The sequence below is a fragment of the Schistocerca piceifrons genome, chromosome 1, assembly GCF_021461385.2.
Source record: "Schistocerca piceifrons isolate TAMUIC-IGC-003096 chromosome 1, iqSchPice1.1, whole genome shotgun sequence".
NCBI lineage: Eukaryota > Metazoa > Arthropoda > Insecta > Orthoptera > Acrididae > Schistocerca > Schistocerca piceifrons.
In genome coordinates this window covers 495852087-495879119 of record NC_060138.1, presented here as the reverse complement: position 1 = coordinate 495879119, position 27033 = coordinate 495852087, and the positions used below count along the sequence as shown (strand labels likewise).

Here is a 27033-nt window from a genome sequence, read left to right as displayed (position 1 = left end):
TGGAGTGAACACAACAAAATTTTGGACTCATTATTACGTATCTTTGCAAAAGTTGGCATTACAGTAAACTTGGAAAAATCTGAATTTTGTCGTTCTCAAGTGAAATTTCTCGGTCACATTATTGCTACAGAAGGTATTCTTCCTGATCCAGAGAAACTAGATGCTATTCAGTTCGCAATGACATTCTTTTTAAACGAAAATCGGTCGACAACTCCGTTTGGTTAGTTTGTATTCCTGATGAGTGGGTCAATAAATTGATTTGGTATACGCATCTCAGTTATGCACACTTTGGTCCCCGAAAATGCTTTCACAAATTACGAGAAAATTGCTACTTCAGTAATATGGAAAAACGTATTCGATCTGTTCTTGCCAAATGCAAATTATGTCAAATGGCTAAGCCTCCAACGATTTCTCACAGAGCACCGTTGTTTCCCATCATTCCAGCGAAATTAAAGGAGATGGCTGCAGTCGATTTGTTTGGTCCAGTGGTTCGATCTACTAATGGTTTTGCGTACATTTTCGTAGCAGTGGAACTGACATCAAAATATGTATGTTTTACACCGTTACGCAAAGCAACAGCTCGTTCAGTATCCAACGCTTTCATCAAACATTTTCTTAAAGAAGTTGGTCATGTTGACAAGGTTATATCAGATAATGGATCACAGTTTCGCTCTAAAATTTGGCTTCGTACTCTACAGCGTCGTAAAATTAAACCAATCTTCATCTCACTTTTTCACCCTCAATCTAACGCTTCAGAGAGATGGATGAAGGAAATCAATAAATTGTGTCGTCTTTATTGTCATCAGAATCACAGAACTTGGGATCAGTACCTTCATATTTTTCAAAACATTCTGAATGAACTTCCTAATGACTCAACTTCTTTACCGCCTCTATTGATATTAAAAAATAAAGTACCAACAAATCGCATTTCTGAAATCGTTCCTTTTCCGCCTTCACGGAAACTACGACATTCTGAAGTTGTGAACATGGCTCTACGAAATATTGCATCAGCGGCTACTAGAAGAGAGAAATCAGCGAAACGTCCTGGTCGTTTAAAAATTTTTTCAGTTGGTCAAAAGGTATTAATTAAGTCCCACCGTTTGTCTCACAAAGGAAAAGGCTTGTGTCGCAAATTTTTTCTGCTTTATAACGGTCCATATAGGGTTCGCAAAATTATACATGATAACACTGTCGAAGTAGAAACTCTTAAATCACGACGCTCTAAGGGAATACATCATATATCTAACGTAAAGATTTTTGTGGAATGACATACTTTTGAGAAACCAACAGCTAGATGTAAACATGCGGAGAGTACAAGGATACCGCGCTGTGTTTTGGCGGCGGCACATACTCAAAGCAACAGTCAAGTCTGCGCGCCGCACAAGGCAGTCGTTGACCGCGAACAATAGCTTCCTACGTCACGCGCCTACAGCTGATCGAGCGCTCAGTGCGAATGCACTGACAGACGTAAACAAATACACAGTCTAATTTCTCCGACTAAATTCTGTATAAAGCTATAGTGACTTGATAAATTCTGTTATTAACATTCAGTATTTTCCAGGATACGGTTGTGTAAAATATTTGAGAACTTCAGGTAAATTCTGTGCGTGTCCGACGTTAAGACGACCTGCTATCGAGAAATTTTCAGGAAGAATGTAATTTCGAAGAAGAAACTAATTAACTAAAAAAAAAAGGTAACTATTAATTGAGTTTATTTTCAGGTAACAAATTTCCACTTAGGTACGTACTTTAGACGTAATTTGCTGCTTGCGATTACGTGACTCATACTTTGTGCTAATTTCATGTTCTATGAATTTACGTGTGAAGCGACGCGCTTGCGTACGTTAACTGAATTTGACAATGATTATTAATGAACTGGGTTGTAACTTGTGTATATTATGCATCGCTTGGCTGCTATGCTTTTTCACTGATGTCATATTTTTCTATTATGTTCCTGCTGTGCTTATTTATTTAAATTATAGTTGTAACCTGATTTATTGTGCTGATATGTGTAGGTATGTAAGTTATACTTTGTGATTTATCTGCTTGCGCCTTCATGTTTACTTATTAAGATGACATATGAACATTTATTTGCTTATGCTGATATGTTGCTAATGACCTGTTTATTACGTAAGATATATGTTTACTGCTATGCGTATGGATTACATATTTACACATTTCTGTTTTGTTGCCATAACTGCTCTTTAATTTGGTGTATAGAAATGCTGATATACTGTGTATAAACATAGAGTTTAGGTCACACTATTGGATTATTTATAGATTGTTCGCTTGGCAGAGCCACGTTGTAGGAATTGTGCTGCATCCACTTGTTGACATTCTGTTCTCTACTGGTATATTTACTCGCTATTGCTTGTTTTGCTTACGCTCAGTGCCTTATATTTTTAAGATAAGAAAATTCACTGCTATAATTCGACGAACGACATTAGTACAAGAAAGTCATTGAAGTCACATGAGCTGAGGTTTTATGGAAGCTGTATAAATTTATGCTAATAGGAAGGAGGCTAACGACATGACATACCAATACTAGGTTTAGACCATTAACAGTTATTACACTGCATTTTTCGTGAGCAATTGAAATAGGAAGTGACACTTGACACAAGAAATACTCCACATGTTTGCTTCTGTTTGCCATAATTCTTGAAGTGGTGTACACACTGTGAAACATTATGATTATTCACACTCCGTAATCGTACGTAATTACTGAGAGTTATTCGAACTAAGTCTGTTAGAGGTCAGGTATGCATTTCTTTTATTTAATGATGGACAAGGAACCAAAATGTATCTTATAATTTATAATGAGTAGAAAATTTGGGTCAGATGGATTACACAGAGGTTGTGTGTGGACACTGTGTCTTCGTATTGTATGGGATGCTGAATTGAAGTTGCATTAGGATTTTATCTGTACTTGTTCGAGGAGACTGACTAGAGGAAAGAGTTGTTATGGAAGTGAAATGATATTGGTGCTGAGGTTTATATTTATCGACGTATTATTGAGGTATAGAGATTATATGAAGTTGATGATTATTGGAGTTTTTGTGGACAAGAGGTAAGGTAAATGATATTGATGATAAGACGTATTGAAGAGGTATTATTGAGGTATTATTGAGATTGTGTGAAGCAGATGATTATTGGAGTTTTGGTGTATAAGAGGTAAAGTAAGTGAGGAGCATATTTTTTTTGTTGGTCTTATGGAACAAGGAGGATGAAGATAGCAGACTAAAACACTAAAGTAGAAAGAAGACAGTCTATACACACACTTTGTTAAATCACTAAGCAGTATATACTTTTTTTTTTTGAAGAGAGGAAGTAATTGCATATCGTGGCTCACTGACAGTTGTTCAACAACAGTACATTTTGATCTGGCTTGGCAAACATTGGTCTTGACATGATGACTATGACGTTGACTTAACTATTATTGACTGTTATACATTGCTGCCAGTACTACTTGATACACATGATGAACATCAGATTTAGACAGAATTTCATTTACACAATTAACACTATTCAGTTACACAGTAGTACTTAATGTGGATGAATGATGAGTGAGTGTGTTCTGTGTGTTTTCCTTTACTAATCCTACCCACTTATCTCCTAAATATTATTTTATTTGTTTGTAGTGGCTTGCACTGACACCCATGAATATTATAGGTTTACTGGTATTTGAGTATTTGTAATAGTTAATATGAAAATTATCTGACATCATTTGTGTGTTTGTTATGATTTGTATGTTACTGTAAAAGCATTTGTATGTGCATTCAAACTATTGTTCATGCCTGAACTGTCTGATTAGTGAAGATAAATATTCTGAACTGTTACCTGCACTTTTCAACATGTTGTGTGACATTTGGTCGTGTTTAATTTCTGCTGATGAACTGTGTGATCAGTGATTGTAAGAAAAAATTTATGGACTGTTACCTGTACCTTTTCTACATGATTGGTGCCACTAGGACATGTTTAATTTCTGCTCATAAACTCTGATGATCAGTGTGATCAGTGCTAATGAATTTGATGGAACTGCTTCTGCTGAGAGATGTGACTTTTTGCTGTCTGCACCTACTCAATATTGCTGGGTGCTAATGATGGACTGCTTCTACTGAAATGATGTTACTTCTTGCTGTCTGCACCTGCTCAACATTGCTGGGTGCCACTGTTAAAACTGTTTCTACTGAAATGATGTTACTTCTTGCTGTCTGCACCTTCTCAACATTGCTGGGTGCCACTGTTAGAACTGTTTCTACTGAAATGATGTTACTTCTTGCTGTCTGCACCTGCTCAACATTGCTGGGTGCAACTGATGAACTGTTTCTACTGAAATGAAGTCACTTGTTGCTGTCTGCACCAACTCAACATTGCTGGGTGCCACTGATGAACTGCTTCTACTGAACTAATGTGACTTGTTGCTGTGTGTACCTCTTGAACTTTACTGGGTGCCACAGATGGACTGCTTCTACTGAAATGATGTCACTTGTTGGTGTCTGCACCTGATCAACTTTACTGGGTGCAACTGATGGACTGCTTCTACTGAAATGATGTCACTTGTTGGTGTCTGCACCTGCTCTCAACATTGCTGGGTGCAACTGATGGACTGCTTCTACTGAAATGATGGTCACTTGTTGGTGTCTGCACCTGCTCTCAACGTTGCTGGGTGCAACTGATGGACTGCTTCTACTGAAATGGTGTCACTTATTGGTGTCTGCACCTGCTTAACATTGCTGGGTACCTCTGATGGATTGCTTCTACTGAACTAATGTTACTTGTGTACCTGCTAAACTTTACTGGGTGCAACTGATGAACTGCTTCTACTGAAAAGATGTCACCTGTTAGTGTTTTTTTTTTTTTTGTATAAACTAATCATTGAAAGCATTTTATGTGAACATTTGTATAAACTGATTTTTGTATATTGTGTAAACTATTATGTAAAGCCACATGCATGAAAAGAAGTTGTATTGCTTACTGTATTTCATATATTAGGTTAGTAAAAGGTCAGTGCAAAGCCAAAATTTTTAACTAATTATGTGATACTTAGGTATTAATATTATCTTTTATTTTTGTCTGTATTTTTGTGGACGAATTTGGTGGTATTTTCACCACCAATGCTGGCAAAAATACCATCAAATTCTGGCCTGTGGAGGAGGGGCATATGAAAGGTGGCTACACTGTGCCACTGCGCCAGAGATTGCGCCAAAGAGTACTATTAAGCCGCCTCCACAGTGATTGTCGGGAGTTTGTAGCAGTCAGTGCCTGTCAAGAGCTCGTAGAGGACAGTGTGTGTTAAGAACTCATGGCAGTCAGTGCTAGTGGAGAGCTCGTAGAGGACAGTGATTGTCGAGAATTCATAGCAGTCAGTGCTTGTCGAGAGATCGTAGAGGACAGTGCGTGTTAAGAGTTCGTGCCGAGATGTGCTAGTGGGCACTGCTTGTCGTGAAATCGGAGGGATATGTTGTAGTAAAGAGTGTTGTTCCATGTTGTATGCAGTTATTTGATGGGAGAGATAGCAGATGTTATTGTAATGAGTGCATTTCGTCAATATATATGAAGGTAAAAACTACAATGTTCTTTTATTAATTGTGTGTCTGAAATAATGCGTCACTACAGGTTCAGTCAACAAAGCATCTGGCTTGTGTTCTTGTATTAGAGTGAATTCTGGTTTTCTTGCGTAATTATAGTTTTTCTAATTTTCTTTTGTCACGTCAGTATAGTTGGTATTTAAAAATTCTTGTCTTGTTGGAAAAGAACCGTGCCAGATGTGGACGTTGAGTCACACTCCTACATACAGAACAGTGACTCTTGTGCTTATTGGTTTTGTTGGTTTTTTAGTTGCTGGGGACTTAATTAATTAACTGTGTTTACGAAAATTTTCTTACATTGTTCTTTGCAGTCAGATAGCGTAATAATTCTAGTCAGGGCCAACCGTTTACGAGACACTGCGTAATCGGACAGACATACTAAAACTAAAAATCATTTTCAATCATATATATTTAATTAAGCCCCCATGCAGTTTATCTCGAAAAATGTGCACGGTCTGATGTGTAACAACAAGAAGAGCGACCTGCTAACCTTACCTTGCTGGGCACTTGCCAAGAAAAAATATGATAATCATCATTAAGTACTCACATAAATATAATTGCATAAGTGGTCATAAAATGTGTAAGTTCATCTGGAAAAATGTGCACGGTCTGATGTGTAAGGACAAGAAAAGCGGCCTGCGAACCTTACCTTGCTGGGCACTTGCCAAGAAAAATACGATAATCATCAGTAAGTGTTCATGTGAATATAATTGCATAAGTGGTCATAATAAAAAAAATCAGGAAATGGCATTACAGTGTGATAAATCATAAAGTATTTTCATTCAATAAAGGGTTTGATGTTGGAGATATGGTGATTCCCTTTGGTTTTTCTCGTTCTCAAAGTTTCGACGTGTACTACATTGGGGTGAGGAATGCTGCGAATTCGATATTGACCTGCATATAGAAGCTCAAATTTACTACATCTACTTTTTCCTCTATTAGATAAATAATGTGTGCGTACTAATATCTTCTGTCCAATGTGAAAGTCACGGCGTGTACAAACCTGTTTTTGCTGTCTTCTCCGGCGCTCTGCAGCACGTTTGATGTTGTTCAGCGCAATGTCAATTATTTCATGGTGTCGTAGTCGACGAGATGTAGGAAAGGATACTAATTCTTTAATTTTGTTAGGTGGTTCAACATGTTTCAGTATAACAGTCGGAGATAGCATAGTAGATTCATTTGGTATGGAATTAATTACATCCTGGAATGAGAGTATGTGTGTGTCCCAATCAATATGTTTTTATGGCAGTATATTCTACACAGTTTACCAATTTCTTTCATTAATCGTTCACAAGGGTTCGAAGAAGCATGGTACCTGGATATATAGATCGGAGAAATGTTTCTAGCTCGTAACATACGTGTCCATATAGCAGATCGAAACTGTGGTCCATTGTCGGAAATTACTTTCAATACATGCCCTACATGAAATAGAAAATGTTTTACAAATGCTTTCGAAACAGTTTTAGCAGTAGCTTTGCGTAACGGAGTGAAGGTAACAAATTTTGAAGTGAGTTCAATAGCGACAAAGATGTAGCAAAAACCTCTATTAGTTCGGGGAATCTGACCAAAAATGTCTACAGCGGCCATGTGTCTCAATTTAACAGGTACAATGGGATGTAATTGAAGAATATGTGAAGTCGTATCTGACTTAGCTTTCTGGCAGATTTTACATGACGCTAAAACTCGTCGAATACGTTTCTCCATATTGGTAAAATAACAGTTCTGTCTCAGTATAAGAAAACATTTTCTGGCTCCGTAATGTGCGTAACTTAAATGAGTATACCAGATTAATTTGTTAACAAGCTCGTCAGGAATGCATAATAACCAATTGTTGCTATCAGGGTGAGAGCGGCGAAACAGAATGTCATTGCGTACAGTGTAATGGTTTCTAATGGTAACATTATTCCTATCTTGCCAAAGGTGTTTAATTTCTTTCCATACGTTGTCTTTACTCTGCTCTTGTGCTATGTCTTGTAATGACGACGAAATGAAATTTTCAAATGCAACTTGTTGAATGTACATGACGCTGAAATTTGCTTTGCAGAAGTTGGCTGCGATGTCTTGCTGATTGTTGCTGAGAGAACGGGATAGCGCGTCTGCTACAATATTTTGTGTACCGGGAATGTGAACAATTGTAAAATTAAATTCCTGCAAATAAAGTTTCCATCTGCTTAATCTGTCGTGTGTAAATTTAGCGGAAAGTAAATACTGTATCGCTCTATGATCTGTGTAAACGGTCGTATGTCTTCCATAAAGAAAATGCCGAAATCTCGTAAATGCCCATACAACACATAATGTTTCAAGTTCTGTAACAGAATAATTGCGTTCAGCAGGTGACAGAATGCGACTCGCAAAGGCTATGTTTTTAATTACTGTAGTGCCATCTTCTTCAATTTCCTGAAAAATGTGTACGCCTAAAGCGGTGTTACAACTGTCGGTGGCAATGGAAAAATTTCTAGTAACATCTGCGTATGATAAAAGAGCTGCATTCAACAAGACATGTTTCAAATAACATTTTCGTGAACAAGATTCTGTGTATCTGAAGTATTGCTTACGTTACTGGAAGATGCAACGTGTACTGTATCTAGTCAAATTCTATCTGACGTGCTATTATTTGCGGGAGGATGCTGTGACATTTCGACTATTTGAACTGTTCTGTTATTTCTTCCTGACGTATTACGTTCGGGATGATACCTACTGTCTGGTTCATTCATGATAATCTGTTGTTGTGGATGATTCTGCTGCTGATAAGACCGACTGTTATTAAACGTACGCTGAAAATTGTGCTCATTACTTTTACATCTGTCATGATAGCCATTTCAATACGGCGCATTGGGATAGGAATTGAAATGGTGTGTTTTCTGTACGTAGTTATTTCCTTGTTGCTGTGCATTACTATTTGTTGGAGCTGATGCTATACGTGCAACCGGCGAAACATTAAAGCTTGGTTGACCTTGTACATTACATTGTTGGTTAGGTATGCTAACCGGTTGGTTTTGTTGCTATTGCGGTGAAAAACCTCTATTGTTACCAAAACGTGGTACCTGTTGCTGATAATTTTACACATACTGATGATTACATTTTTTTTGTCTGTTATTAAAGTTCTCATGGTTGTCATTTCTGGAGCGTCTAATGAAAAATTGTCACTTTCGGTAAAAGTTGTCTTATCGGGTTTTCTTTATTCATTCTTAATTATAGATAGATCGATAGTTGAAGAGCTGTTTTGATAGATATAAAGGATAGTAGAAGAGAAGGCAGCAGTGCAGAAAACTGAAGATGAAACAGCGCTACTACGGCTCGGGGCCCTGTGCACGCTACGGCACATATTCATCTAAGTGTAATGAATCCCCTGAGGTGAATTATGCGCTACAAATAAATTTTTGTTTCTGCGTTACAGGCAATGCCGGTGAAAATTCGAAAGCAAATTGCTGTATCCATGCTAATTCTAGTTTCTGCATTACACGAAATGCTGGTAAAAATTCAAGAGCAAATTGTCATATCCAGTTCAAAGCTAGTTTCTGCATTACAGGTAAAGGCGGTGAAAGTACAAAAATAAATTGTCATATCCAGTTCAAAGCGTGTACCTGTGCTCTGTGATTTTTAAATACCTTAGATTTTTTTAGAGATAAAGATTGCCTATAATCTACGTTATCGTCTCTGTATATCTGAACAGGTTCAGTATTGTATGAAAATCTATTTGTCTGTGACTGTTCGGAATCTAACTCACGTACTCTCTGTAATTACCTAAATTATACTGGCGGTGTGAGTCTGATAAATGTTCGCAAAGTGGCGTCTGCTGTGATGTGTTAAAGTCTGAAATATTTTTCATTTCCGTCACTTCGTGCTGTAAGGATGACAATTTTCTGCGTAATGTATTATTGGACGAATCTATCTCACTGATTGTCTGCTGTAAATTTTGAAATTCGGGTGATTAAACGAAATCGGTGAAGTATCGTCTGATTTGCTGTCATTATTACTTTCAATAACATCAATACGACTGGCCAATTCATCATATTTTTCAGTCAGTATTTTTACCTGATCATCTTTTTTAGCGTCACAAGCATTAATTTGTTTTTGTATTTTACTCGTGGTTTCGTTCAATTTTTTAACGTCTGCTTTGATGGCATCGGGGTCTTGTATTAATTCTAATTGTTCAAGTCTGTCGGTCACTGTCTAAAAGTCTACTGTATGTGTATCTGTTTTTGTTTTAAGATCGGAAATTTTATCACGCAATTCGGTGTTCAATTGTTTGATAGTATTAATTTCGTCTGATATTGTAGCAGTATTGTTGTCTACGTATGTTATTGCTTTCGTAAACAATTTACGCTTATCTTCCTGTCTCTGTACAGTAATTGTTTCCATGACTTGTCGCTTTACTTTATTCTGTTCCTGTATAAATTTATGGTAACGCGTCTCACTGTTTTGTAGGTGGTGATTAAAACGTTCGTGAATTTGACTGTTCTGTTGGTAAAATTTCGCGTCTACTTTTGCATCCAGTGTGCGCGAAAGTTCTGCTGACATTAATTTAAACTCGTCGCGTAACTGTGTTGCGTTTTCAGAGCATTGTTTAGCGACTGCACTAATTTCGTCTCCAAGTGATTCTGTTGCAGCTGTTTGCGTATTCCTTAATTCTTGAGCAACAGATCTAATTTCTTCACTACTTTTCCTAGCACAAGCCTTAATTTCCTCACGTAATTGTTCTTCAGTATCACGACATTGCGCGGCAACGGCTGTAATCTGTTCACTAAGCTGTCTGGAATTGTTGTCTAATTTTTCATTAAGGTTGTCATGTTTTTCATTAAGTTGTTTGAAGCTGTTGTCTCGTTTTTCATTAATTTGTTGTTTGAGATTTTCACTAAGTTGTTTGTGATTGCTGTCTTGCTTATCATTCGACTGTTTGGTATTGCTATCTATTTTTTCATTCATTTGTCGTAATAATGCCATAACTTGATCCCAACCAAAATTATCGGCTCTATTCTCTGTACTGTGTAATGGTGTATCTGCATTTGTCACGTTTTCTGTAACCATTTGGTTATTCTGTAATTCTTGAAAAGGTTTGCCAACCGGATGTGCACTGTTAGTCACTACCTCGGAATCAAATAAATCTGTCGTACTTTGAGTACACTGTTCATTTTCGTTAGAAAAATTCATCTGTTCACAATTCAAATTTTGCAAATCGCGCGTGTCGAACTGGGCACCGTTCGTTGTAACAGAACGTCCAGCATCAACAATTGTCGTTAAATTAATAGAGGACACAATTGAATTTATTTGTTCATCATTAGGATCAAAATCATTACTAGTGGTCGGTACGCACTGATTGTCTGTAAATGGAGGACTGTCGCTATTACACTGAGTGTTGCAAGTATTATCGGTCAAGCTATTTGAGTCGGCTATTTCACTCATTGTACATCGCGATGTACTGTTAACAGTTTTTCGCGGCATTTTTCACAAATCAAAATTAAGCACAAATGAAACAAGGACAATGCAAAAATGCAACAAACATAATTACAACAAAGAGCAACAAATTTCCGATGATCTGTGAAAGAAAGACTGACAAGTTAGTAAATGCGTTGCGCCAGATCCAAACTACGTTTAAATAAATAAGAGCAGATATAGGACTACTTATCAGAAGATTCACAAAGAAATACGATCCTGACCGGATGTCGCCAAGTGTAACCTCCCCATACGAAATATGAATAATGATTGTGATTTTTATTTAATGTAACCTATGAAAAAAAATTGGCTCCCATTTATAATCTCTGTGCAGAAATGCATTCACGTTTAATGTTCCCACAAAATTCTTTTCTCATTTAATGTTAAGTTCGAAACAGAAAAATTCCTAAACACCAAAATAATAAAAAAAATTCAGTAACCTGGTAAATTTTATGACGACATCAGCGCTGCGCCTCGGTCCTGTATTCTGAATAAAAAAAGCAAAAATTCTTACCTCAATAAAAACTGCGAATATATCTGCTCTTATATAAAAAATTTTCGGCACAGCTCCGTGCAATGCTGGCCTATGCTTTGTGATTCATGAAAGGAAAGATAATCCATTGAATAAAATCTTTAAATTGAAATGAATGCTTTTTTTAAAAAAAATTACTTTATGTTATAGAAATTATTATTGGGGCATTTTTTAAAAGAAATCGAATGACAGTTGATATACATTATTAGATATGCGCAAGGCTGCTTCTTTACCTTCTACAATAATACTCATCCAAGAAGGGAAGGCAGCCATTCTCTTCTACCTCCACGGTGAATTTGATGCTATCATGAATGCCACTGAGATGGTGTAGGAACTCCTGTAGTTTTTCCTTGTCATGAGGCCACACTACAAAAGTGTCGTCTACATGTCTGTAGAACACCTTGGGTTTGTGGCGGGCGATGTACAGTGCTACATCTTCAAAGTGCTCTATGTACAAGTTGGCAATACCTGGGGCCAGGGGGAACCCATGGCAACGCCATCTGTTTGTTCATAGAATTTCCCACTGCATTTTAAGTACGTTGTGGTTAACACAAGATGAATGAGTCTGAGTGTGTCCTCATCGAAGTGATCTTCGAGTAGAGCTAACAAGGGAACCTCCCCATCGCATCCCCTCAGATTTAGTTACAATTTGGCACAGTGGATATGCCTTGAAAAAACTGAACACAGATCAATCGAGAAAACAAGAAGAAGTTGTGTGGAACTATGAAAAAATAAGCACAATATACAAACTGAGTAGTCCATGGGCAACATAGGCCACATCAAGGAGGATGTAAGCACAGGAGCGCCGTGGTCCCGTGGTTAGCGTGAGCTGCTGCGGAGCGAGAGGTACTTGGTTCTAGTCTTCCCTCGCGCGAAAAGTTTACTTACTTTATTTTTGCAAAGTTATGATCTGTCCGTTCGTTCATTGACGTCTCTGTTCACTGTAATAAGTTTAGTGTTTGTGTTTTGCGACCGCACCGCAAAACTGTGCGATTAGTAGACGAAAGGACGTGCCTCTCCAATGAGAACCGAAAACATTTGATCCAGGAAAACACATCTGATATATTCTATACGACACTGGTGACGGTATGTGCGTCACATGACAGGAATATGTTGTCGACCCACCTAACTTGCACACTTGGCGAATAGGTAAAAAGAATCTTCTACCTTGCCCGATTTAGGTTTTCTTGTGGATGTGATAATCACTCCCAAAAAAGTGATGAAAACATAAGAGTGTGTCACATAAACTGCAACAAATGAATGCATCAGTTTCATAGTCGCACAGTTTTCTCTGTGCTCTGTAAAAACATATGTTTTGAACGTTTTCAAATTTTTCCGTGTGTAGACCGTCAAATCCTGCATATGTCCAAGCAAATCTGAACATATCCTGGTATTTTGGAGAGCGAAGTTGATTATGTGTGAGTGCCTGAACTCTGATAATTGTCTGAAAATAAAAATTTAAACTTTTCACTCGATGGAAGACTTGAACTGAGGACCTCTCTCTCCACAGCTGCTCACGCTAACCACGGGACCACGGCGCTCTTGAGCTGACGTCCTCCTTGATGTGGCCTGTGTTGCCCATGGACTACTCAGTTTGTATATTTTGCTTGTTTTTTCATAGTTCCACACAACTTCTTCCTGTTTTCTCAATTGATCTGTGTTCAGTTTTTCAAGGCCTATCCATTGTGCCAACTTATAACTGAATCTGAGGGGGTGCGATGGGGAGGTTCCCTTGTAAGGAATCATCCAGCCAGCTGGGGTGGCAGAGCGGTTCTAGGCGCTACAGTCTGGAACTGCGCGACCGCTACGGTCGCAGGTTCGAATCCTGCCTCGGGCATGGATGTGTGTGATGTCCTTAGGTTAGTTAGGTTTAAGTAGTTCTAAGTTCTAGGGGACTGATGACCTTAGAAGTTAAGTCCCATAGTGCTCAGAGCCATTTGAACCATTTGAATCATCCAGCGGCACCTGAGTGAAAAGATAAGTGACATCAAAGTTGACTAGTAGATCCTTCTCATCCAGGTGTAACCCTTGGAGTGCCTTAACAAATTCGGTCGAGTTCTTGATATGGTGAGGGCAGTAACCCATGAGTGGTTTTAACAGCTGTGCTACGTGCTTGGCTACTCCATATGTTGGAGAATTTATGGTGTCCAATATAGGATGTAGTGGCACATTCTCCAAATCGACCTTCAGGATGGCATACAGTTGCGGTGGAGCCAGTGCCTGAGGGTAAAACTTCCTGATGGTGTTTCTGTCAAGTCCTGAGCTGCTGAGAAGATCGATGGTCTAGTGCATAACAGAAGCAGTAGTGTCTTTCCCCACTTCTTTGTATGCCAGATCTTCTGATAAGGTGTCGATATTCTGCCAGTAATCTTCTGACTTCAGTAGGACTGTCACATTCCCTTTGTCTGCTGCTAAGATCACTATATCCTTGTCATCGCGAAGGTTCAACAGTGCCTTGTACTCTTCTGCCATAATGTTGTTCTTCAGCATTCTTGCTTTCTCGACTACCCTCCTGGTCTCCCTCCGCATTTCCTCGGCTGCTCTCGGTGGGAGTCCACCAAAGGATTGCTCGATGTTGCTGATGATATCAGGTTTTGGTAACGTTCTTGGAGTTGGAGCAACGTTCAGGCCTTTCGACAGCACAGAGATGGTTGGCTCATTCACTGCTCTCTCTGTCAGGTTGATGATGGTTTTAATATTGCTGGCTTTCTCCTCCTGTTGACGTGCGCCCAGAACGAACAGATGGCGTTCCCATGGATTCCTCCCTGGCCCCACGTATTGCCAACTTGTACATGGAGCACTTTGAAGATGTGGCACTGAACACCACCCGCCATAAACCCAAGGTGTTCTACAGACATGTAGATGACACTTTTGTAGTGTGGCCCCATGGCAAGGAAATGCAAACAGATTGAGCAAGAAGGTTATGTTAGTATGGGCACTTGTGGTGGGGTAGACAGTACAAGCTGCTGAAGTGGACTGTAAGCTGTTTACAATACAGATGCAGTACATTGTGCATGGTGGATTGCTTTGTAGATCAGTGAGGCTGAAGCAGCACATAATTTTACCTGCCTAGCTAAAGGAAGAAGTATTGAAGGAAAGCCGGCCGCAGTGGCCAAGCAGTTCTAGGCGCTTCAGTCCGGAACCGCGCGACTTCTACGGTTGCAGGTTCGAATCCTGCCTCGGGTATGGATGTGTGTGATGTCCTTAGGTTAATTTGGTTTAAGTAGTTCTAAGTTCTAGGGGACTGATGACCTCAGCTGTTAAGTCCCATAGTGCTCAGAGCCATTTGAACCATTTTTTTTATTGAAGGAAACACATGACCACATGCTATCTGGGTATGGGGGTCATAGTGCAACAAATCAAAGAGAGGCAGAATGTTAATGGTGGAGTATAACGAAAAGCAACTTACATCAGTACATAAATAATTATGTACCATGTGCACAGGGCCAGATCTCAGCAGCAGAAAGTACTGCTACAAAGGTTATCAGAAGGAATGAAACCTTTTCGGATGATAGGAATAGATATTTCGGAACCGTTTAGCCAGACGCCAGTGGAAACAGTTACATTCTATTATTCATCGTTTCTCATGATATACATCAATGATTGCCATTCCAAATCAACAAGAATTATGGTGCTGCAGGCCACGATGAATAACAGGTAATAACTTCATGTTGGACCTGATGAAGCAGCATGTCACTTATTATTGGTGTGAAAACTAAAAAAACAAGCCCATTGCACCAACAAGGCAATGGTAGAATGGAGTGTCTAGATCATACCATTGCTAGAATGTTGAATTACTATGTCAACAGCGACCATAATGATTGGGATGTTTACTTACCATTTGTCATACCAGAATATAATTCCAAAGTGCACACCACCACTGGGCCTTCTCCAATGAGGAAGTGTTTGAGAGGAAAATGCCTGTGTCATTTGATATAGTCAAACCAGAGATCAGGAGGAATTGAGAGCCATTTCAGAATTTTACAAAGACATTAAGAGGAATGTAAAAACATGTAGAGAGGACAAACGCCAAAGGTGGAGCGTCAGGAAGAGGTAGCAAAACGTGTGGGAAAGTTGCCAGAGTACAGAGTAGGACAATAGATGACGCTATCAAGTCTGTATACCACAAAAGGGAAGACCAAGAAGTTAATTACATGGTACAAGGGGCCTTATCGGGTGATCGAGATGTTGTCACCACTAAATGTCAAACAACAATCGCCAACTCAAACGGTTATAGTTCAAGTCGGACAACAATTTCAAGGCACTCTGGATTATTGTCACAAGTGTCTGCACTGATCACTAAGAACAGAGCAAGGGAAGATAGGGAGAATGAGAACCATAAGGAACTTGTGCCATTTACACATGAGATACCACATGAGCTTGGAATTAAGAAAGAATGATTGTGAGTATCACGAAAATTTGTTTAGTGTGAGTAGTATATAAGGTTATTTTGGTGTTGTAAGTTATGGGAGAGGTTGAGAGGGCAGTGTACATTTGCCACATAGTGATTCTACTGCTACAGAGACTATGGGTAGAATCTGCAAATATTGTAATTTTATGTCAGGGGTTTTGTTACCTTCAAAGGTGTTTTTGTTTGTCATCTATTCAGGTGAGAACCTGTGTGGGTTACATTGGAATTTTCGAAAAAGGGAGGGAGAGTAACAATGGTTTCTTTTTCCCAGGTTGCAGCACACCAGAGATGGGGGTCAGTGGTGCCCACATCCTTATGGTGTTACAACTTTCGACCAAAGGTGGAGTAGGACCACTGCAGGACCACCAATTGGAAAGTGGGGGGCTATTTACCAAACAGCAGGGAGTTATAATCACCAGTCATTGTTAATTCATGGAGGCTGGAGGAAACATTCCTGAAATTATGATGGGAAGCAGAGAGGAAAGCAATATGGGGGAAATACCACCAGTTACTTATGTCCTATGAACAGCTACATCATCAACTGCAGTAAGTTATAGATGTAGCACCATAAGCCTTTTGATGGTTCAAGAGGGTATAGATGGATGCTGGTGAGAAACAGTATTCAGGTCTGCTGAAGACAACGTTATCCAAGAACTGAATGAGACCTTGAGAAGAATAAGGGAATTGGGAGACATTAGTAAAGCAATACTAGAATGGCACACTATGCACTCATCAAACTCAGAGTAGGAGGTGCTAAAAAGACACACACATGGTAGAGACTGATCACACAGCTAACAGGGTATGCAAAGACAACAGTTGACAGAGTAAACAGGGTCCAAGCGGTTTACAAATCCAAATGGATTCATTGGATAAAAGGGTATTGGTTGTCAGGCTTTTAAGTCGCTAGCTAATACCATAGGGTATCTTCAGGTGGAAATGGTAGAATTACTAGAAGCTGTACAACATGCCCTGTCTGGAGAGCTGATTGCAACTCTGTTGGTGCTGGAGCACTACCTGATTTGTTTACAAAAGGTTCAGAAAGGTTTCCATCATGTCGTGGAAATGGAAGTCGGTATGGACCAACCTTAACTACATGCTGGTTCAGTTTCCAGTTGCAGACGACCCTGTACAGTGTACGTTTTTGCCATCCACCCTTACCAGTGAAGTAAGGGGAAATACGGCAGTATGTGTAGGCAAAGACCAGAGATGTAATAGGGCGATGCCAATGGGACATCCTGGAACCACAGCTGTATTTTCAGTGAGCACGATTGCATTGGATCTACTCTGTGTATGATTCCATAGTAGTTGTAGCGAACTGCTGTGAGCAAGGGATGTTTAGAGGGAGACGTGATTGCAGCTGCATTTAATGTTATGCATATGTAGGCAAGCTAATCGACCGCCTAGAATTGGTATGAAAAAAGGTCAGTATGTTGCACGGCAAAACTCTAGCATGCCCAGAGAAATGAGATCCCCACAGTCAGCACAGCTAGTTGACCATTTATGGCCAGTCAGGTGCACGGACAATGAGCCTCTCGTCAGAAACGGGTAAATCCCAGAGCTGGGAATTTGGATGGTTGTTACTTGCATTGCCTTTGTGCAGAATGTGCTCCCAGAAATAACAGACTGTCAGACACTCTTACAGATGGCTAAGTTACAGCTCTCCAAACTTCAACAATAATTCACAGTTACATATTAATGAAAATCTGAATATATTTGTGATCACAGAGAAATGAAGTATATTCAGTGACACAATAATATCTGAATATCTTTCCAAATTCCAGAAGTTAATATTTCATAGTGAATAAAAGTTTTCACAATGACCCTCTGAATTAAAAACTTTGAATCGCTCCATGAGATTTCAACAAACATGTTCTCATATGATACAATTGTACTATAGTTATTATTCTTGAAAGCTATATATCTATATCTATTTTATTTATTGATTCGTGATGTCTTATACATCTTCTTTGTTATGCAAATGTTTGTCACGACATCATATTCACCACATTTACTCAGAAAATGAGTGCAGCATGAATATTTTCTCTCTGGCGAGGGTGGCCAAGCGGTTCTAGGCGCTACAGTCTGGAACGGCGCGACCGCTACGGTCGCATGTTCAAATCCTGCTTCGAGCATGGATGTGTGTGATGTCCTTAGGTTAGTTAGGTTTAAGTAGTTCTAAGTTCTATGGGACTGATGACCTCAGAAGTTAATTCCCATAGTGCTCAGAGCCATTTGAACCAATATTTTCTCATACTTTTGTTTTTGTTTAATGAATAGTTTACTATTGTGCCAGTAACTTCATTTAAATGTTGATTAAAAGGGCTAGTAAAAAACTGTGCTGCTTTAAAAGTGATCAATAGCATGTGTTAGCGGACACCACAGTTGAAAAAAGTGCTAGAGGACGTTTCTGTCAAGCTCTTGTAAATAACAATTTAACCAGTTTTTAGTGACAATCTCTTGTCATTTAACATAAGCGCACTTGCAGAAGAATGCTGTCTTATTTATCAATGGAAAAACCTTTATTTAGAGGTATTGTGAATATTATGAGTGTAGCTGAATGTTTATGAAGTTTCTTTATTTAAATATTCTTATAACTTATTGGTTTAGTCCAGGAAGTGGACTTATGTCTTAGAGTTTAAGAACAATGTATTTTTGTTGAGGATGGCTTCAGCCACTGAGAGTTGGAAGTGGTGGAACACTATCAGAGTGAAGTGGAAACTGGGACTTCTTGAGTGAAAACCTCAAGGGAGCGATTCTGGACACTTCATGTTGGGTTCTTGAAGAAGGCAGACATACCTGAGATAACATGATTGATTCAGTCATAGAGATGTTTGTTTGATTCTGGGTGATGAACAGTTACTATCATACCTTAGTTTCTGAAGGAAGGTTATATTTCGAGATTAGATTAGATTAGATTAGATTTACTTTCATTCCAATTGATCCGTAGTGAGGAGGTCCTCCTGGATGTGGAACATGTCAGAAAAACAATAATACATGACAAATATTTACAACTAAAACAAATAAGCTAATGTACCATTCCACAGGTCCCAAGTGGAATGATCGTCATTTTTAATGAACACTAAGAGTCATTTTACAAATACTAATGCACTGAATTTAAAATAAAAAACGTTTTTTATTTATTTATAAGGTAATAAACATGTAATACAACTACTGTAATACTTATTTACAATGAACACATTACTGCACTGAAATGGTGCAGAAGTCAGATTATACTTACACACACACACAAATTTTCAATGAACACATCACTGCACTGAAATTGTGCAGAAGTTATGTTGTACTTATATACAAATCAGTTGGTTTTACTAAGAAATTCATCAATGGAGTAGAAGGAGTTGGCCACCAATAAATCCTTTAGGCTTCTCTTAAACTGAATTTCATTGGTTGTTAAGCTTTTTATGGCTGCTGGCAAGTTATTGAAAATGTGTGTTCCTGAATAATGCACACCTTTTTGTACAAGACTAAGTGACTTTAAATTCTTGTGAAGATTATTCTTATTTCTAGTATTGATTCCATGAATTGAGCTGTTGGTTTGAAAAAGTGATATATTTTTAATGACAAATTTCATTAAGGAATAAATATACTGGGAAGCTGTAGTTAGTATCCCTAGTTCCCTAAACAGGCTTCTGCAGGATGTTCTTGAGCTCACACCACATATAATTCTTACTGCACGTTTTTGTGCCCGGAAAACTTTAGCTTGGCTTGATGAATTACCCCAAAAAATAATCCCATATGACATTATGGAATGAAAGTAAGCATAGTATGCCAGCTTTTTCATTTTTATATCCCCTACGTCTGACAAAATTCGCATTGCAAACAGAGATTTGTTAAGACGCTTCAGCAGTTCTGTGGTGTGCTCCTCCCAATTGAATTTATTATCAAGCTGTAATCCCAAGAATTTAACACTGTCCACTTCTTCTATCTTCTTGTCATCATATGTTAGACATATACTCTTGGGACACCCCTTACAAGTCCTGAACTGCATGTAGTGTGTTTTTTCAAAGTTTAGTGACAAAGAATTGGCTAGGAACCAGTGATTAATGTCCACAAATATTTTATTGGCTGATCTTTCTAAGACTACACTTGATTTGCTATTTATTGCAATGTTTGTATCATCGGCAAACAAAACAAACTTGGCATCTGGTAATGTTACTGATGAAAGGTCATTGATATACACAAGAAAAAGTAAGGGCCCCAAAATGGAACCTTGTGGGACCCCACATGTAATTAGTTCCCAGTTGGATGATGCCTGATAGACATGTATCAAGCTCTTTCCTAATAACACCCTTTGTTTCCTGCCAGAGATATAAGATTTGAACCATTTTGCAGCATTTCCTGTTACACTATAATATTCTAGTTTACTTAAAAGGATATTGTGATTTACACAGTCAAATGCCTTTGATAGATCACAAAATATACCAGTTGCCTGCAATTTTTTGTCTAATGAATTAAGCACATTTTCACTGTAAGTGAAGATAGCCTTCTCAATATCAGAACCTTTTAGAAATCCAAACTGTGACTTTGACAGTATGTTATTTGAGATAAGATGGTTATAAAGACGACGGTACATTACTTTTTCGAAAATTTTTGAGAATGCTGGTAACAGTGAAATTGGACGGAAATTTGATGCTATTTCTTTATCTCCCTTCTTAAACAGTGGCTTAACTTCAGCATATTTCAGCCATTCAGGAAATATTCCACTGATAAACGACTGGTTACACAGATAGCTTAATATGTTACTTAGCTCAGAATCACATTCTTTAATTAACTTTGTTGATATTTCATCATACCCACTAGATGTTTTTGATTTTAAAGATTTTATGATGGACATTATTTCTGTTGGGGTAGTGAGGGTCAAATTCATATTATGGAAATTACTTGAAATGTCTGGTCTAAGGTAATCCATAGCAGCATCTACCGAACCTGACAACCCCATCTTTTCAGTAACAGTTATAAAATGTTTGTTAAAAAGTTCTGCAACACTATACACATCTGTCACCAATGTATCATTTACTCTTAATGCTATTTGTTCTTCTTCATGTCTGGTCCTACCGGTCTCCTCCTTCACTATATCCCATATTGTCTTTATTTTGTTATCTGATATGACTATCTTTTCCTTGTAATATATTTGCTTTGACATCCATATTACAGTCTTTAATATTTTGCAGTATTTCTTATAATGTGCTATAGCATCAACATTGGAAATGTTTCGGATTGACAGATACAGTTTTCTTTTTGTTTTACAAGATACCCTTATTCCTCGAGTAATCCATGGCTTCTTTGTAGATTTTCCTCTAACCTTGGTAAGTTTTGGGGGAAAGCAGTGTTCAAATAAGGTAAGCACTTTATTAGCAAAAATGTTATATTTTTCATTCATGCCATGAGCACTGTAAACATCAGTCCAGTGAATGTCTCTGAGGAGTGTCCTAAAATAATCAATTTTTGGCTTACTGATTACCCTCTTGAGCTCAGATTTAACAGATTTTATATCCTGTTCAGTATTAACATTTAACAGAAGGAACTGCATGTCATGGTCTGAGAGGCCATTGGCTATTGGTTTTGTAATATAATTTTGTTCATTGGACTTTTCTATAAAGAGATTATCAATGGCTGTTTGTGAGCAAGTGGCTATCCTAGTGGGGAACTTTACTGTGGGAATTAAGTTGAATGATAGTGTTACTAACTCAAATAAGTTCTTATTCGGAGAGTCTTTAAGGAAATCTACATTGAAATCACCAGCAACCACTATTTCTTTGTTTTTGGTTATTAAATGGGCCAGTACAGCTTCAAGGTGGTTTACAAACAGATTAAAGTTACCTGCAGGTGCTCGATATACACTTAATATTATGAAAGATTTTTTGTGAAAATCTAATTCTGTTGCACATGCTTCCATATGCTGTTCTAGGCAAAATTTATGAATGTCTATGTTCTTAAATTTATGACAGTTCCTGATGAATGTGGCAACTCCTCCTTTCTCCATTTCTGATCTACAAAAGTGAGATGCTAACCTAAACCCTGTAACACTTAAAAGTTCTATACCAGTGGTCACATGATGTTCAGAGAGGCAGATTATGTCAGCTGGGTTTGAAGACTCTAATTCATCTATGCATATAGTTAATTCATTAATTTTATTTCTCAGTCCTCGAATATTTTGATGCAATAAAGATAGCTGACATTTCACATTGTCTGAGTTAAAATTGGGTGGAGTTAAAATATCTGCTGACAGTTGAAAATTCTTAACCAATGGCTGTTTATGCTGATGTAATAAGCTGGAATTATGTTTTTTGATTTCTTTTTCAAACTGAAGGTTTGTCTCAGTTCTAACCTCTCTTAAAATTTGCTTTCTTTCTCCTCCAGAATAGGACTCTAACTTATTCCGTTGTGTTAAGGAACTGAGGATATACTGGTATGCTTTACTACTCTTTGTATAGTGTATGGGAGTTCGTGAAACATCATGTTGAACTCTGATTTGTTTTGAGCTGGAGAATCTTTCATATTTTGTGATGACGAAGTGGACTTTGTTTTCGTGAGTCTCTGATGACTATTTAGTTTGGAGGTTTTTCTGCCATTCTCGTAACGCTCTCAATGTAACTTTACTGCATTTGATATGGGTATTTTCATTCTGTTTTTTAACTGAATATTATAGGACCATATCCCATTTATTTCAGATGTCCTTTCTTGAGTAAACATTTGTAAGGTTGTGGGGGTTTTGTTTTGCTTGCTTATTCTTGAATTGAGAACAACTGTGTGAGGTGAAATGACAAGTTTTAAGTCGCAATATTTCTCACCTTTTCAACTCTCCAACATAAAAACAGCGCAATGGATAATGCATCTTGCCAACATCAAAAAGTGGAATAAGTTTATACACAACAATGTTAAATATTAACTCTCTGAAAGAACATTAATCTTAAGCACAATATTATGAAAGTTTAATTGGAAGTTTCTTTACATTAATCCTAAGCACAATAATATGAAAGTTTAATTGGACGTTTCTTTACAAAATTGCTCCTACACATACATTATGATGTTGGTCAGTACTACGAAAATCGTCCGATTCCGGTTCAAAGTTCGGTACTATTTAGGATGACAATCAAGTCTATGGTGGATGGTCAGTCAAGTGACAAATTTGAGCGCAAGATTACCCAAGGCCGCTCGAGTTTACAGTGGATGCAAGCTGGTGAACCAACAAAGTTCACACCTCTGCATGCGGTATTTACCTTAAGCTGCGACGTGCTGCTGTCTGCGAGGCCGCTCTCTCCCACTAAAATTCCTACAAAACTAATCTGGCCTTTGCTGAACTTTCCAGCAGAAACTGTCCCTATATTTCTCATTATGCGAGAAAACATGTAATCAGCCTGAGTCTTATTATGTGGCGATATACACGCGCATGGTTGGAGCAGCATGCATATTATAGTGCCCTCTCAGTTCTTGCAAGAACAATTAACTAGTTTGGCTGGTTCGTTTCTCCACAGTTGGAGCTAAGCGTTGCTACAGCTAATTTTAGCTGTAGTGCAGCCACTGTGAGCACAGTGTCCACACCAATTTCTTCTCTGCATCGTACGGAGCTTTAAGCACTCCGTTCTACACTTGACGCCAGTTCAGAGAAGAGTCCCCCAACAAATTTCTCTCTTGTCCTACTCCTGGCAGAACTGCCTCTCTCCACTTGGGTTCCTTTTTCACGTCACCGCTTTTTTCGACCAATAGGAGCGTTCCTCTTATTTTGTAGAAATACCCTCTACCAATCGCAACGTCCCTTTTATCAAACTGCGTCGAAACTTCAGTATTTTTCTCCTTCCTAGTGAGTTTCCACCAAACGGACGTTTTGTGCCCAATCTAGACGCCTAAAGCACATTGACCTTTCCGTATGTTGCAATCGCTGGACGAAAATGCGTCATTTGGTTTTGTTCATATCCCGTTGGAATTTCGAAACGCAGTTTTCTAAAGCTTCTTCTCTGCTCTTGTACCGATGCCCTCGCTACAGGCGGCCCTCCAGCTTGAATCACCTGGCCCGGGGTCGCTGTCCTCCTTCCTGCCACCGCTTTAAGTGGCTGCTGGCGTAACTCCCGCAGCATGGTTTCGCTACACCGTTGTGGAGCCGGCTTTTCAAGACTAAAAGCCACTCAACTCGCGTTCCCTGTTCTACCTTCCGCTCAAAGACAAGTATTATATAGGAATGGTGTGTTAATTACCATCGATTGACTGTCATCCCTTTTTGCATTACTTATTGATAGGCAAATAACTGTCGATTTACGTTAGGTGTCCTCTTCACCTTCTCATTGCGATTTGTAAAGGTCTCATGCAGGTGCGAATCTGACCATTTATTCTGCCACCTTACACAGTATTCAATGTAATTCTCTGTCATTTACATCAATTACAGACGTTAGAATAGAACCCTTCTTTTTAAATTATCCATTTATCTTTTATTTTATATTTCTGTGTATTTTATTAACTAGCAATTGCAGCCAATGCAGAGAGTATTTGATGGCAAGATAACAGCTACAGGTTATTATTTGCAGCAAGTTGGCTGCAGGGCATCAAAGCTGATGCGCATGGCTTGACCCTATGTCTGCATCGAGCTGTTCTTTTTAAACAAAGTCTTGTGTGTCCCAAGTACCTAAAGCATGAGTAACCACAAGTAAAGATGCAACTGGTTTGCTTGTATTGGATGCTATTTAGGAAGAGCAATAACACTAGCAGTAACCATTAGGTACCGTCGTACTCTTGTGCAGGCAAACTGAGGGGGTACACTTCTGCTTATAAGGGTGAGCATCACAGCTGGGGACTCTCTCCCACTAGAAGAGTCACAGCAGGTTTCCTTTTCTGCCTGCACGCCCTTGCGCTGAGCTGCAGTCGCGTCAAGACAGTGCACATGCTGCCACAAATACTGTGCATCAGTGTTTCAGTCCAGCCATCAGCATGCCACTGGCCACCTCTTGCATTAACACCACCACACTCGGTGGTGTCAATACACGCCAAGGGGCCATGCATTGCCGACCCTGGTGATTGGTAATCACCCATAATATTTAGTCGCCAGGCGACCATCGTGAATCGTAGTGACTTCAGTGTAATTATTGTGTGTGAACAAAAGTGTCATTTCTATTCGTTTCGCTGCATATTTCTTTCAGTTACTGTCTGTGCTAAACTATAGCAGTTCTTTCCTTTTATGATCTAAATTTCGTCAAACTAAATTACTTGAAAGTAACACATCACGTGAAAGTTACTTTCGCCTGTACGTTTTGCACACCAGTCTAGTTTTAGTTGTATTTAACTCGCAATAATGTGTGGTTTAGAACATACTGGACTGAAAGCTATACACCACGACCTTTTTCCAATGGAAGATCAGAAAATCAAGTGAACACGTTTGTAAATAGTATCATTTCACCGTGACTGCTACGAATTATGAAAAGGTAAGTAGGTTATTATGACGGTAAGAATCTACAGTACCAGTTGTAAAACAAATCAGATTTATAAGTGAATACTTTCCTCAAAATCGATTGACAAACACTATGCATCTAAAAAGACCATGTTAAATGAAAAATAACAATTTCCCTTCTAATGTGGAAAGTAACACATTTATAGAAATAAGTTTAGAAACAGATGTAGGATGGTCTTATACATATACATACAAGTGTTTTTATGGCTTGAAAATCAGAAAAGTGTATTTCCCTCTGTACGACATGTAATGGTCCAAATGTGTGAACGACCTGGTTGGCAGCTTGAGACAGGTAGATGAGGTATACCCAGCCGCGGCCACCTCTAATACAGGCAGCCTACAGAGTACAACATCTGTAGTGGCTCAGTTATGTAGTGCTACACCTCTAAACTAGAGGTGTTCAAACTCCAGTTTAGCTCTAGCAATTATTTTTCCTTTTCACCTCTGTCAACGATTTCTTAATGTGAACACTGTCAAATTGCACAGTGTTGTAGAGTACAAGTGGAACTGGGGATGACAATGACATATTAGTGTCAACAGGAGTATTGCTGTAACAGCATTATTCATTTAATAGAGTCTGTACATCCACACTCTGTAATCCACTGTAAAGAGTGTGGCTTGGGATATTTAATGTTGTACCACATTTTCGTACTTCTTCCCATTTCATTCGCGTTTGAAGAGTGGGAAGGATGACTGTGTAAATGCCCTTGGGCGCGTGGTGGTTACTCTAATCTTGTCTTTGCATTCCCTACAGGAGCAACACACAGGCGATGTAGTACAGATTATTCACATAATACTGTTTCTTAATCTTTCTAAATAGGCGATTACTGGATAATTGTCGTCTCTCTTCAAGCATTTGCCGATTAAGGTATATCAAGAATTGCCGTACCTAACATTCTCCCAACAGCAAGAGAATCCTGTTACCTATTATGCTGGCCTCCTTTGTGTGTGTTCATTATTCTCTCTTAGTCCTATTTGCGATGGTCCCACACATTTAAACAATATTTTAAAGGAGTGCACACAACTGTTTTCTAAGAGGTCTCCTTTATAGACGTCCTCTTTAATAGTTTTTGTTAAACTCAAAGTCTCTGCTTTCATAGGAAGCTCACGCCATTGAAAATGTTTTGGGTTGTTTTCCTTATCGAATTTGAGTCTGTGAATTTCGCAAAATTTAATTCTCATGTATCGAGTAAACACGATGCTTGAAATGAAATTCATCATGCATTCTCTAGTGGTAACAAGGAGTTTCTTGAATCCATTTAATATGCATTGCATGTGTTAGGAAACTTGCGAACCTTCTTCATCACATCTCACTTACAGAGACATTTATCGGTGCGTTCAGTAATCCAGTAACCCCACGGATGCTGGCGCTAAACATCTACAGAGGAGTTGGAGGGAATGCATGTGCCAGTTGTCATGGCCTTTGGAAAGTCGGCTTCAGGTTTCAAGTGTGTTATTTATCAGTCTTTTGAAACAGTTAAAAAGCGAATAGCCTGCTAATATTGGACCGACACGTGGAGAAATATATAAAGAGCTCAGAATGTTTAAATGCATACGGAATTTCCTCATTGAATTTACTTGCATATCGATATCATAAAAGCAACAGTTTGATTAA

General features: G+C 38.6%; 1 protein-coding gene across 1 annotated transcript in view; it reads right to left on the bottom strand.

Moving 5' to 3' along the window:
• Positions 1-17198, bottom strand: part of LOC124741615 (glucose dehydrogenase [FAD, quinone]-like) — a 96709-nt gene extending 79511 nt beyond the window's left edge. Inside the window, exon 1 of the mRNA XM_047248731.1 lies at positions 16879-17198. Coding sequence (XP_047104687.1) covers positions 16879-17198 — 320 coding nt within the window. The remainder of the gene's footprint in view (positions 1-16878) is intronic.
• Between the last annotated feature and the right edge of the window lie 9835 nt (positions 17199-27033).